Raw genomic sequence first — 13,403 nt, 5'->3', positions numbered from 1 at the left:
ACTGAAAACTGGAAGCGGCAGGGACAGGCCACTATAAATGCTGGAGGAAACACCACAGAAGCGCTTCACAGGAGGGTCCCAAGCACTGAGGATATCACCTAGACAGGGGACGAAACGTTTGCAACAAAAACTTCCAGCTCGGCGAACAGAACCACAGCATTTGTAGATGATGTTAAAGAAGTGTAATATATGGATGAGAAATGGGAGGGGAATATAACAGAGGTAAAAATACAGGCTCCATTGCAGGCTATCTTCTAGCTACATTAGACAAATAAGAATGAAGCCATGCAACTATATTACTACCCAGCTGGAGAGGTACTGGAGAAGGACGGGGTGATCAATTGATTCACAGGCTGCAGACAGATCGAGAAGGATGAGCAAGGAAAGTTTACCTTTAGAACAATCATATCAAAGTCATAACAACAAGCTGCAAAAGCCATTTCAGTACAGTAATACAGAGAACTTCAGGGAAGATTGACAGGGATTTGAACACAAACACTTCCAAAAGACTTTGGAGGTTGGAGATGGGACATGAAGTTACAAGGGGAGTCAGGTCAAGGGTTGATTTTTTGAGGAGATGAGTTATGACAGCAGATTTGAGCGACAACACTTGACAGAGAAAACAGTTAACAAAATCTGTTAACGTAGCAGCCAAGTGGAGGATATAGGTGGTCAGTATTTATTGAAAATAGGGCTATGAGAGCAGGTCACGGGTCACATAAACAAGATGAACTCTGATAGGGCATGACGGCTCAGACCAGAGAAACTAAGCAAAAATGTTAACATTTACGAAGCACCGAAGTATCCAAGGTTGGTGCTAGTCAGTCCTATAACTTCCATCTATTGGCGATGCTAAGGCAGATATCACAGCATCCTGGGCTCTTCTCTTAGTATTTTGCTTTGTTCACTGAGATAGCTTACCAAAATTGTTTAATATGTTAAATCATAATAAAGAAACTAAAATTATCTCCAACCCAGCGTCATACAGGTAAAAGCTTGCTTACTTTAGATGTGCAGGCCTGGCATATCTCACAGTGTCTGTTTGCTGAGGATACATATCGCTCACAAAATGAACAGAACCTAGAGGAAAAGACTGGAATTTGTAAAAATGCAACTTTAAAACCAGAGAATACATATTTACATTCTTAAATGCTGAAATATTTCACCTTGATCAAAATGGACTGAATTTCTTGATTAAAGTTAGTTACCAACTTAGAAGTCACAAAGACAAGCAACTGCAGTTGAAGTAAATACCAAAATATCATATGACAGTAATAAATTATATCTTTTTTGATCTTGCAACAAAATGCACGTATATATTATCAGAAGACCCCTTAGACCCATGGTCCTGCTACCTGGAACACCAACGTACAGGTTAGCCAAGGAACTACACCAAAGACTAAAACACTTAGTAGAAGACTCATGCCACTCCATTCACTCCACCCAAGAATTCCTGACTACCATCAAAGACACCAAGATAGAAGAGGATGAAATAACAGTCTCCTTTGACGTAACAGTCCTGTTCACATCCATCAACATCAACCTGGCCAAGAAAACACTACAATATTAGAGGAACTAAAGACACAAACACCAAGCACTACTAACTTCATGAGCAAGGACAGCATTGTCAAGCTAGTGGACCTATGCCATATCACCCACTTCACTTACAATAACAAAACATACAGACAAACCAATGGAACACCCATGAGATCTCCGATATCAGGGTTCTTAGCAGAGGCAGTAATGCAGAGACTCGAACAAACAGCTCTGTCAATCATCCAACCCAAACTTTGGGTCCGCTATGTGGATGACACCTTTGTCAGCATTAAATGAAACAAATTGCAAGAAACCTTCAAGGCTATGAATAACATCCTTACTGGCATAAAATTCACAAAAGAAGGGGAAAACAACAGCAAACTGCCATTCCTAGATGTCACAGTAGCATGAACAGTCAATGGGTTACTTCAAACTAGCATCTACAGGAAAACATCACATACGGACCAAATATTGAACCACAGAAGCAATCATCCCAACACTCTCAAACGAAGCTGCATTAGAACATTATTTCAATGAGCCACCACACACTGCACCACAGAGGAACTATGCAGAGCAGAGAAAAATCACCTATACAGCATATTCAAGAAGAATGGGCACCCAATGAATACAGTCCGCCAATTTCTCACTGACAAACCCAAACAAGCAGACAAAATGTGTCCAGTCACTCTCCCCTACATCAAAGATCTCAGAAATGACTGCTAGACTACTCAGACCTCTTGGCATCATGGTAGCCCACAAACCCACCAACACACTAAAACAGCAGCTAATGAAATTGAAATACCCTATACAGACAAGCAAACTAATGTCATTTACAAAATACCTTGCAAGAACTGTGACAAACACTACATTGGACAAACAGGCAGAAAACTTGCCACAAAAAGACATGACTCACTATCACTAGTATCCTTACATACAGATGAGGAAGGACACCACTTTGACTGAGACAACACATCCATCCTAGGACAAGCCAAACAGAGACACACACAACAATTCCTAGAAGCATGGCATTCCAACCAGAACTCAATCAATGATCACATCGACTTGGACCCCCATCCACCACTTGCTGAAAAGAACGACAGGAAATGACATCACCAACGCAGGAAATGGCATCACCAACCCACGGAAACCTAAACACATAAATAGACAGTGAGACATAACACCGTGCTTCACCGGAGGCTCACTGATGATGTTACCTAGCATGGTGACGGAACATCTGAAAATGAACCTTCCAGCTCAGCAAGCAAACGTACATCCATATACTATCATATATTCAGAAATTGAAATAATAAGTCTACCTGTTTGCTTCTTGATTTGTTCCCTAATGCTAGTTCAAGTAGGCCAATGTCGTGAGTTACAAGGACATAAGAACCTTGGTGGTAAGTTAAGAATCTGCTGTCTTCATACTTGTTACATTACATAGAAAATGAAACATTTCAATTGCAATCATTTTGACTCTTTGTTAAAAGATTTTGTTATAAGAACCATTTTCCTCTATTTACCACTTTGATTCAGAAGATTCCAAGTTAAAAGCAGTTTATTAGATCCAACATTTTCGTTGGGTGCTACTTACCTGTACCCTTCTTCTGCCGGCAAAATAATGTCTTTAGGAGGAAGGTTGGTAAATATGCGAACTGGGGACTGTTTTCGTCCTGTTTTCCCATGTTTATATAATGCATGATTATCATAATCCACCTAAGATGAAACCATAATTATTAGCTTTCAGGTAATGTCTATTCTTTTAGTTTATCTGAACTGAATTCCTCCACCTTTCTAGTTTAGATACGGTCAAGTTATGTGTTCCACAGCATTTACAGTACGAATATCATCTTTGTGGCTATATGACCATTTTTTGTTGTTCTAGTACCCACAAAAAGGTCTGCATATAATCTACATAAAGAAGAACAAAGATCAGTACAGCAATTCGGGACACTAAGACTGCACCAAAACATAATACCTTTTGCCTCTACGTGGTCTGTCTCCCTCATTTGCTGCCTAGAGATAGCCAACAAGATACCTCTTAAACATTGCAATTGTATCCTCCTTCACCACCTTCTCTGGCAGTGCATTCCAGGCATTTACCACCCTCCTGTATAACAAACTTGCCTTCAATCTCCTTTAAACTTATCTCCTTTGAGCTTAAATCTACGTCCCCTAGTAGCTGACATTTCTACTCTGGGGGAGAAAAAACTCTATCCATGCCCCTCAAAATTTTGTAAACTTCTATCAGGTCCCCACTCATCCCGCGAAGTTCAAGTGAAAACAAACTAAGTTTGACCAATCTCTTCTCATAGTCAGTACCCTCCAAACCAAGCAACACCCTGGTAAACTGTCTCTGTACCCTCTCCAAGGCTTCCACATCCTTCTAGTTGTGTGGCATCCAGAACTGTACACAATATTCTAAATGTGGCCTAAAGTCCTATACAGCTGCAATATGACTTGCCAATTTTTATACTCTATGCCCCAACTGTTGAATGCAAGCATGCCTATGCCTGCTTGATCAAGGAATTGTGGACTTGTACAACTATCCCTCTTTATGTTGATACAAGGAAGAGTTCTACCATTTACTGTATACTTCCATCCTACAGTAAATCTTTAAAAATGCATCAAATCGCATTTGTCCACATTAAATTCCATCTGCCATTTCTCTACCAGAGTCTCTGGCCTATCTCTATCCTTTGGCAATTCTCTTCACTGTCCACAGCTCCCTAAATCTTTGGGTTGTCTGCAAACTTACTAATCAGGCCACCCGCATTCTCCTCCAAATCATTAATACACATTACAAACAAGAGAGGTCCAAGCACTGATCCCTGCTGTACACTGCTGGTCTCAGATCTCCAGTCTGAAGAGCAGCCTTTCATTGCGGCTCTGTCTATGATGAAGACAGTTCGGAATCCATCCAACCAGCTCACCACAGATCCAATGTGACTTCATTTTTTTATATCAGCCATGAGGGACTTTGTCAAAGGCATTGCTAAAGTACACATAGACAACATCTACCCTAATTAATCATCTTTATCAAATCCTCAAAAAAAAATCAAATTTATGAGATATGACTTTCCCTCCACAAAGTCACGCTGCCTAATGCTAATAACTCCATATTTTTCCAAATGTGAGTAAATCCTATCCCTAAGAGATCCTTTTCAATAATTTCCCTATAACTGACTCTTAAACAAAGGAACAATGTTGACTATTCTCCAGTCCTCTGGAACCTCTCCTGTGACTAAAGAAGATACAAAGTATCCGTACAAGGTTCCAATAACTTCCCCACCTGACTCCGTCAGCATTCTAGGAATAAATCCTATCTGGTCCTGGGGACTTGTCTACTGCTTTAAAAAACACCTAAAATCACTTCCTTTTTTATATTGACAATACATAGAACATCAACATATTCCTCCCAAACTCAACATCTCCCATGTCCTTCTCCTTTGCAAATACTGATGCAAAGTATTCATTAATGACCTCACCTACCTCTTAGTTACATGCCATAGGATCCCTACAGTGTGCATATGGGCCATTCTGCCCATCAAGTCCACAGGGACCCTTCAAAGAGCATCCCATTCAGATCCACCCCTCTACCCATCCCTGTAACCTTGCATTCCCCATGGCTAATCCACCGAGCCTGCACATCCCTGGACACAATGGGCAATTTAGCATGGCCAATCCACCTCACCAGCATATCTTTGGACTGTGGGAGGAAACCGGAGCACCCGGAGGAAACCCACACAGACATAGGGAGAATGTACAAAGTCCAAACGGACTGTCGCCAGAGGCTACAGTTGAACCTGGGTCCACGTTGCTGAGAGGCAGCAGTGCTAACCCCCGAGACAATATGCTGTCCTATCTTCTGGTTCTGTACATAAATTCCGTCCTTTGTCCTGGAGTGGACCCACTCCTTCTCTAACCTCGGGCGGCTGTCTGTGTGGAGTTTGCACATCCTCCCCGTGTCTGCGTGGGTTTCCTCTGGGTGCTCCAGTTTCCTCCCACAGTCTAAAGATGTGCAGGTCAGGTGAATTGGCCATGCTAAATTGCCCGTAGTGTTAGGTGCATTAGTCAGAGGGAAATGGGTCTGGGTGGGTTATTCTTCAGAGGGTCGGTGTGGACTGGTTGGGCCGAAGGGCCTGTTTCCACACTGTTGGGAATCTAAAGGGGATGTAAGTTTAAGCTGTGAATGTAGTTAAGGCCTCTGCAGTATACAGTGCCTTCAACCATTTCTTAATATCACGTGGTGCAAGTTGGCCTAGCTGAGAAGAAGCAGCTGTAATTTTTTTTTCGCCGCATCCTTTTATTGTTGTGGTTCTGTTCGCCGAGCTGGGAATTTGTGTTGCAGACGTTTCGTCCCCCGTCTAGGTGACATCCTCGGTGCTTGGGAGCCTCCTGTGAAGCGCTTCTGTGATCTTTCCTCCGGCATTTGTGGTGGTTTGAATCTGCCGCTTCCGGCTGTCAGTTCCAGCTGTCCGCTGCAGTGGTGGTATATTGGGTCCAGGTCAATGTGCTTATTGATTGAATCTGTGGATGAGTGCCATGCCTCTAGGAATTCCCTGGCTGTTCTCTGTTTGGCTTGTCCTATAATAGTAGTGTTGTCCCAGTCGAATTCATGTTGCTTGTCATTTGTGTGTGTGGCTACTAAGGATAGCTGGTCGTGTCATTTCGTGGCTAGTTGGTGTTCATGGATGTGGATCGTTAGCTGTCTTCCTGTTTGTCCTATGTAGTGTTTTGTACAGTCCTTGCATGGGATTTTGTACACTACATTGGTTATGAGCAAAACCAATGGAACTGACAACCGGAAGCGGCAGATTCAAACCACTACAAATGCCGGAGGAAAGATCACAGAAGCGCTTCACAGGAGGCTCCCAAGCACTGAGGATGTCACCTAGACAGGGGACAAAATGTCTGCAACACAAATTCTCAGCTCGGCGAACAGAACCACAACAACGAGCACCCGAGCTACAAATCTTCTCACAAATTTTGAGCATCCCTTTATCCACACTTTCTCTAGCCACCTTCTGCTCCTTATATACGTAAAAATTTCCTTAGAATTTTCCTTTCTACGTCCTGAGGATTGAGAAAACGGTCTACATTACCAAAGACTCTGCCTGGCTAGGTTTTATTTCAAAACCAGGAAGGAGACTCCTGTAATGAATGCTGAAGGGCAACATTCTAATATCTCCATCAAATTTCTTCCTATCTATAGTCAAGCCCAAATGAATAAATTAGCTCAGTCACCACCCACCAGTTGTTACATTAGTTTTACAGTAATCACCAAATACAAACTTTCCTTTGATATTCTCCAGGCCTGAAGCATGAAGTTGTTGTAGTATGTGCTTCTATCAGTTATTATTATTATTTTAAACAATTAAGTCAACATTTTCGATTTCTACCACAGCTTCCCCGGTTAAGAGCTCACTGCAATCTTTTAAAAGCTGCACCCATATCATATCTTGCAATCCCAAGCCAAGTATGCCTCAGGGCAAAAACTAAAAACTCTCTTAAATTGACATGGGCTAAGAAGAAATTCTGGTTCTTCCACACACACCCTAAAAAGAAATATGTTAAATTGCCAAACCCAAGCCATAAGGGTTGGAATATTTCCGTAAGCTTCAGTTCCACATGTGAAGGAATGAAGAATGATCAAAAGCAATGGAGGGTAGGCATTCCTTACATAGAGCAGAGTGAGAGGTGATTTGATTCAGGCTGGAATGAAGAATAATCAAAAGCAACAGCAGAGAAGAGACTCTTAATATAAAAACCTATTTCCACAATATTAAACTGCCTTCAAGACCCCAGCTCAAAACTGTTCCTAATTTAGCAACAATAAGGAATCTTACTTGAAAACACTAAAAGGACAGCTGATATTGAAATCGAAACATTAACACCGAGCCCAGTAGTGTCAAATAATTCTGCAATATGGTTCAAAGCGGCTACAGGAGAATAAAAGACTTGTCCAGAAAGCAATAAACCCCTAGAGTCTTACCAGTCTGAGGGAGAAGCCACTTTAACCTTATTATAACATTTCCTGACTTGATTAAAATTTTTCCAGCCTGTAAATCCCAATTTGGAGAGGTCAGTGTTGGATTGGGGTGTGTAAAATTAAAAATCACACAACACCAGGTCATAGTCCAACAGGTTTAATTGGAAGCATACCAGCTCCGAAAGCTAGTGTGCTTCCAATTAAACCTGTTGGACTATAACCTGGTGTTGGGTGATTTTTAACTTTGTAAATCCCAAAGTAGAGAGCAGGATTTGGCAGAAAGCAAACAGGGTGGCCCATGGGAAAACTCCTGGGTCTGAAGGTAAGTGCTCAGTTAAAACATAGACAGGTATAATTTGAGAGAGGGAACTAAAAAGCTTAGAATGACAGGGACAAGTTTTTCTGGTGGGCTCCTTGAGGCGCATCCAAAAATAATAAAGATTCACAGGATCCTTCTGATATCAGTGCTGTTCACATTTATTCATACTTGGTATCACTTTATCTCTGGTTTGTGAAGTGACTCACCTTACAGTTTGCTGGAGGGTAGACTGATATCAGAAGGAGGCAAAGGTGAGGAGATGAGAGTCGAGAGTGTGGTGCTGGAAAAGCACAGCAGGTCAGGCAGCATCCGAGGAGCAGAACAGTCGACATTTCAGGCAAAAACCCTTCATCAGGAATTCCTTCCTATCTATAGTCTGGTACGAACCCACCAGCTATGCAGTTATTATCTCAGTTTTACAGTAATCATCAAATACAAACTTTCTTTTGATATTCTCCAGGCCTGAAGCATGAAGCTGTAGTAGTATTATTTTGAACAATTAAGACAACATTTTCGATTCCTACCACAGCTTCCCCGGTTAGTAGCTGAGGTAACAACTGCATGGCTGGTGAATGGTGACTGAGTTAATTCATTCATTTGTGCCTGACTATAGATAGGAAGAAATTCCTGATGAAGGGTACCAACTCAATACTGTGCGCTGCTTAAAATACTCAGCATCTAAGTGTGTAAGTTTGTACACAGCCTAACTTAAAAATGCAAAACTGTACAAGGATTGGTCGCTTCTATAAACATTATAAATTTTGCATGGCCAGAGACCACCAAAACTATCCTAGTTGCAGATTAAATCATGTGGCAATTTTTCACTGATCTCAGTTTACACATAGCGAGAATATCAAGTATACTGTGAATCCCCTCACCTGGTAATCCAACATGCTCAACGTTGGGAAATATTGCCGAATACGAGTTTCAAAAAAGTAAGGAAAAATCCAAATTATTGGCAACTCCTCATTAACTGAATGAAAACAAAATTAGAAGGTGTTGATGTGTCAAGTTCCTCAGTATGAACATCAAATGAGAAATCATCCTTTAGCTACATCCTTAGCTACATCACTGCCCATTACTCTTTACAGCTGACATCTGCTAACTCAGTGTCTGGTTTATTTACTATTTACAAAATATTTACTGATTACGTAGATTTCAAATCGAACAAAAATCAATACAAGTTATAGAAATTACCACATATTCTTTCAGTAAATGTGCCCAGAGTGTGATATTTAGGTGTAACGATCTTAGGTTCCGTGTGATTGGGCTTAGAAGATTAAACTATGGAGACATTTGGCACTCCTTACATAGAGCAGAGTGAAGGGTGATTTGATGCAGACTGAAATGTTAAGAAGTTTTTTCTTTCAAAGAGAAATAAGCCAGGCAGAAGATGAGTTTTTTTTAATTCAGCAAGTTAGTAAGTCTGTAATTCATTGCCTGTAAGAATGAAAGAAGCAGATTCAATAGAAACTTTCAAAAAGGTAACTGTATAAATACTTGAAAAGGACACATCTGCAGGGCTATGGAGAAAGAACAACGAAGTGGGACAAATATTACCTCTTCAATATCTACAGATATAAATCAAATTAAATCAAACCAATTTTTGAAATTCTTTGCAATGTGGATAAAGGAGAGTCCATTGATGTAATGTACTTGGATTTCCAGAAAGCCATAATATCACAAGACTGTATGATACATGGGCAGAATTGGGCCACTGGCTCATCAAGTCTGCCTGGCCATTCAATCTAATTTGATACTTCTCAACCCCATTCTCCCGGCTTCTCCTTGTAACCCTTGACCCCCTTGCTAATCAAGAACCTACCCACATCTGTCTTAAACATACTTGAAAATTTGGCCTCCAAAGCCTTCTGTGGTAATGAGTTCTACAGATTCACCACCTCTGACTGTAGGACAGGTAGACAAGTTGGTTAAGAAGGCATATGGGATACTTGCCTTTATTAGCTGAGGCACAGAACCCAAAAACAAAGAAGCTATGCTGGAGCTGTATAAACAAACTTAGGTTAGGCCACAACTGGAGTACTGCGTGCAGTTTTTTTATGGGAATGTTGTGATTACACTGAGAGGGGGCACAAAGGAGATTTACCTGGCTGCTGTGTGGGTCAAGGGTCTATGGGAAAGATTGGATAGGTTGAGGTTAATTTCCTTAAAGTAGTGAAGGTTGAGAGGGTACTTGATTGAGGCACATAAGCTTATGAGGAGCATAGATAGGGTGGTTAGGAAGGTATTTCTATTAGTAGACGGGTCAATATCAGAGGGCATAGATTTAAGGTAATAGGTAGAAGGCTAAGACGTAATTTGATTTTTTTTCACCTCGGGAGGATGTTGGAAATCTGGAAGCCTACCTAAAAGGGTTGCTGAATCAGAAACTCTAGTAACATTTTAGTAGTATCTAGAATATTCACTTGTCGGCTCCAGGGCAATGGGCCAAGAATGCAAGAGTGGAATTAGCAGCGTCAGATCTTGTTGACCTGCTTGAACACAATAGGTTGAATGGACTCCTTCTGTGCTCCAAGTAACTATGAGTCTTTGAGAGAGACTCCACAAATGTGGCTTCTTTTTGCTCAAGATTAGTAAATTAAGGAGAGATGTGATCAAAATCATAGAAGCATTTGTTTAGATAAATCCAGAGAACCTATTCATTTTGGTGTAGAAACAAAGAACAAAAGAAACAAAATGTTAAAATTAGGGCGAAAGCATCCAGGAGCAAAGTACTTTCTCATGCAAAAGTAGTCAAATTATTGGAACATACTGCCCCAAAAGGGGTCAATATGACAACAATAGGGAATTCCCAAGACTTGATTGATAGATAGGTGTGCGGTTAGGCTGATCAAGGGATATGGATATGGAGTAAAGGCACATAATTGGAATTGAGATGAGGATCAGGACCAACTAACACACTCTCTTTCGCTGTACAAATTAAATAATGATGAACTTGTTTCAGGAGCTCTCTGGCTTAGATGTATTCCTCATGTTTCTATATTCCTAAGTACAAAATATTCCTATTCCATTCATTTGAATACATATTATACTGAGATTCCATACTTGTATTCCGTGAAGTCTTCCATTCACCAACAATCTTTTTGAAGCTGTGGGCTAGAGCCTCCACTAGGCCACCAAATGGCGGGTCAGTCACCATAACAACAGACTTTCCCTTGTTCTGACATAAGAATGTTCGGAATGCTTCAAAGGCTGGCTATGAAAAGTAAATGAAGTAAATCCGTGTCAAAACACAAGAGCAATTTCAAACAGGTTGTACAGCCGTACTGACAACTACCTTTTATAAATAAGATACATTAAATATGTATTTAAAATGTTTTGACTAACAATTATGATAATTTTATGACCTGAATCTTTGCCCTTACTTACAAGGAGATATTTTTAAATTTGCCCTTGGGGTAAATAAAAGGGAGTACTATGAAAAACATTAACAATAAAAATACACACACGCATCCAATTTAATTTAATTCAAGTTGAATTGTGCTGCTTTGAATTCACCCTCCTTTTGGCCTGCTTGATCTTCTAATGCAAAATAGTGATGTGATACAGAACACATTGCTTTTGTGCAATCTATTCACGCCTCACAACTGGACATACAGTCACAACTAATGTGAAAGCAGAGAAAAGCAATGAAGGGATCAACGCAGTCTTGAGAAGTCAGAAATAGAACATGACTTTAATTATGTGGAGTGTCCCAGAGAAACAATAAATTATTCTCTTTAGAGCAGGGAAGGTTAAGAGGAGCTTTAAATATATGCCATCTACAAGATTTACTGCAGAAATTCACCAGGGCTCCTCAAACAGCACCTCTCAAACCCATAACCACCACTATTTAGAAGGACAAGTACAGCAGGTACATGGGAACACCACCATCTACAAGTCACCATGACTTGGGAATGCATCACTCTTTCAATGTCACTAGGTCAAAATCCTAGAACTCCAAATAAAAATATTAGGGCTTTACCTACAGCAATGGACTGCAATATTGTGGATAACAAAGCCTACACTAGAGGGAGTTTTGTGGCTGGAATTCACTGTCCAGTTCAGTGGTTAAGGTGGAACCTCTCCACTTATCTGTGCCTGAAGTACTGTAAGGCTATGGTCCAGGTGCTCGGAAGGGGTTAAGGATGGATGGCTAGTTTGTTCAGCAGAAGGCAGACACAGTGGGTTATATGGCTTCTTTCTTTAGTCTATGGTTCAATTTTAAAGCGTCCTTGTATAATTTCAAAATCTTAATGCTGCTTACCATATGGATTCCGTTTAAATATAATGAACAGGAAAAATTTAACTTCTAAACGTCTTCACTGCTTAACCGAACAAACATGCATTGGTTCAATTTCAACATGTCCTTTTGATCCAGGGAATCAGAGGAGGAGCAAAACAGGAATACCAGAATAGAAATCACACAAGATTGCTGGATAACAAAGCACAACCTTTGTACTGTCTGCTTTACGGTTTAAGAATTTGAACAGAATAGTTTTATGATCAACTCTTCGCAAGATCAACAGAAAGGAGATCTAAATCTCTGAAAATCAGATAGCAGCAAAGGAACCGAGGTAAGACAACTTTTAAGCTGGATGTCACACAGAATATAGTTAATTTATGTATTCAGCTATAACAGCATCAATTAAATTGTGAAAACTGGTCACTTACTGCCGGTATAAAATTGATAGAGGTACACAAACAAAAATCAATACTCAATTCCTTCTGTACTGCTTAATTTTGTTTCTAATTAAATCAAGAACTGAACAGATAGCATGGAGCTTGAGCAGTATCGAACATCTAGTTAATCAACAATTTATTTGGTTTACCCAGCAAACAGCAAGAAGTATAATATGAGGCTAAACACAGGATAAACTACATAACAGGATGAATCGTACTCAAAGCATATAACAAACTTAAATACATTATGTATTTGCATGAACTGATAATTATTGCTTTTATCGAAATAGAAGAAAGTGAGAGCAAGATAAAACAAGGGGATTGTAAAAGAGTGATGGAGAGAAAATTAAAATCGATTATCACAGGATGAAGCTTCACAAAGCAAGGGATACTATTCAAAGATTACATGTAACTATAGCGTTTAAGTGGAAGAACATCACAAAAAATTAAACATTTGTGTGCAATGTATTTGAAACAAACTACCAAATGAAAAGGCTTTAATTCAAACAACATATTCAAGGATTGAAGAAACAACTACAGAGAAGTGCTATCGAGAATAAGTGGTTTGAAGTAGAGCCTGCAGGAGAATCACATAAAATCAGGATCTTCAAGTCTGCCTCCAGAATTAGAAAGGTAACTATCAGTGAAAATTTTGGTAATATCCTCAGAAATCAAATAAAACAGTACCAGTGTGAAAGTGTTAAAGAGAATCACAGGAGTTAATTTTCACTGGCGGGGAAGAGTGATTCAGGTCAATAAAACTCTTGAGTGGGAATTAAGTTGGAAACAAACTATTTAATTTAGACTCCGATTATAGAACCAGAACGCAGATTTACATACTTAACTAATCTTACGGTTTTGAAATACAACAGATGG

General features: G+C 40.0%; 2 protein-coding genes across 3 annotated transcripts in view; one reads left to right on the top strand and one right to left on the bottom strand.

The window, feature by feature from the left end:
• zcchc4 (zinc finger, CCHC domain containing 4) overlaps positions 1–13,403 on the bottom strand; it is a 91,587-nt gene that overhangs the window by 8,751 nt on the left and 69,433 nt on the right. Inside the window, exons 7-10 of the mRNA XM_043693667.2 lie at positions 10,911–11,061; positions 8,723–8,817; positions 3,128–3,249; positions 1,005–1,080 (exon numbers count right to left, since the gene is read on the bottom strand). Coding sequence (XP_043549602.1) covers positions 1,005–1,080; positions 3,128–3,249; positions 8,723–8,817; positions 10,911–11,061 — 444 coding nt within the window. The remainder of the gene's footprint in view (positions 1–1,004; positions 1,081–3,127; positions 3,250–8,722; positions 8,818–10,910; positions 11,062–13,403) is intronic.
• Positions 12,283–13,403, top strand: part of LOC122551576 (zinc-binding protein A33) — a 33,202-nt gene continuing 32,081 nt past the window's right edge. Inside the window, exons 1-2 of one of the 2 annotated variants that reach the window (XM_087986898.1) lie at positions 12,289–12,421; positions 13,048–13,160. The gene's annotated coding sequence lies outside the window, so the exon portion shown is untranslated. Of the gene's footprint in view, positions 12,422–13,047; positions 13,161–13,403 lie in introns of both variants that reach the window. The other variant, XM_043693682.2, reaches the window with a different exon arrangement.

The sequence above is a fragment of the Chiloscyllium plagiosum genome, unplaced genomic scaffold (genome assembly GCF_037043375.1).
Source record: "Chiloscyllium plagiosum isolate Xiang-an unplaced genomic scaffold, Cpla_swu_hap1 HiC_scaffold_1, whole genome shotgun sequence".
NCBI lineage: Eukaryota > Metazoa > Chordata > Chondrichthyes > Orectolobiformes > Hemiscylliidae > Chiloscyllium > Chiloscyllium plagiosum.
Note: the sequence above shows the minus strand (reverse complement) of the source record. Positions and strands in the feature narration are given on the sequence as shown.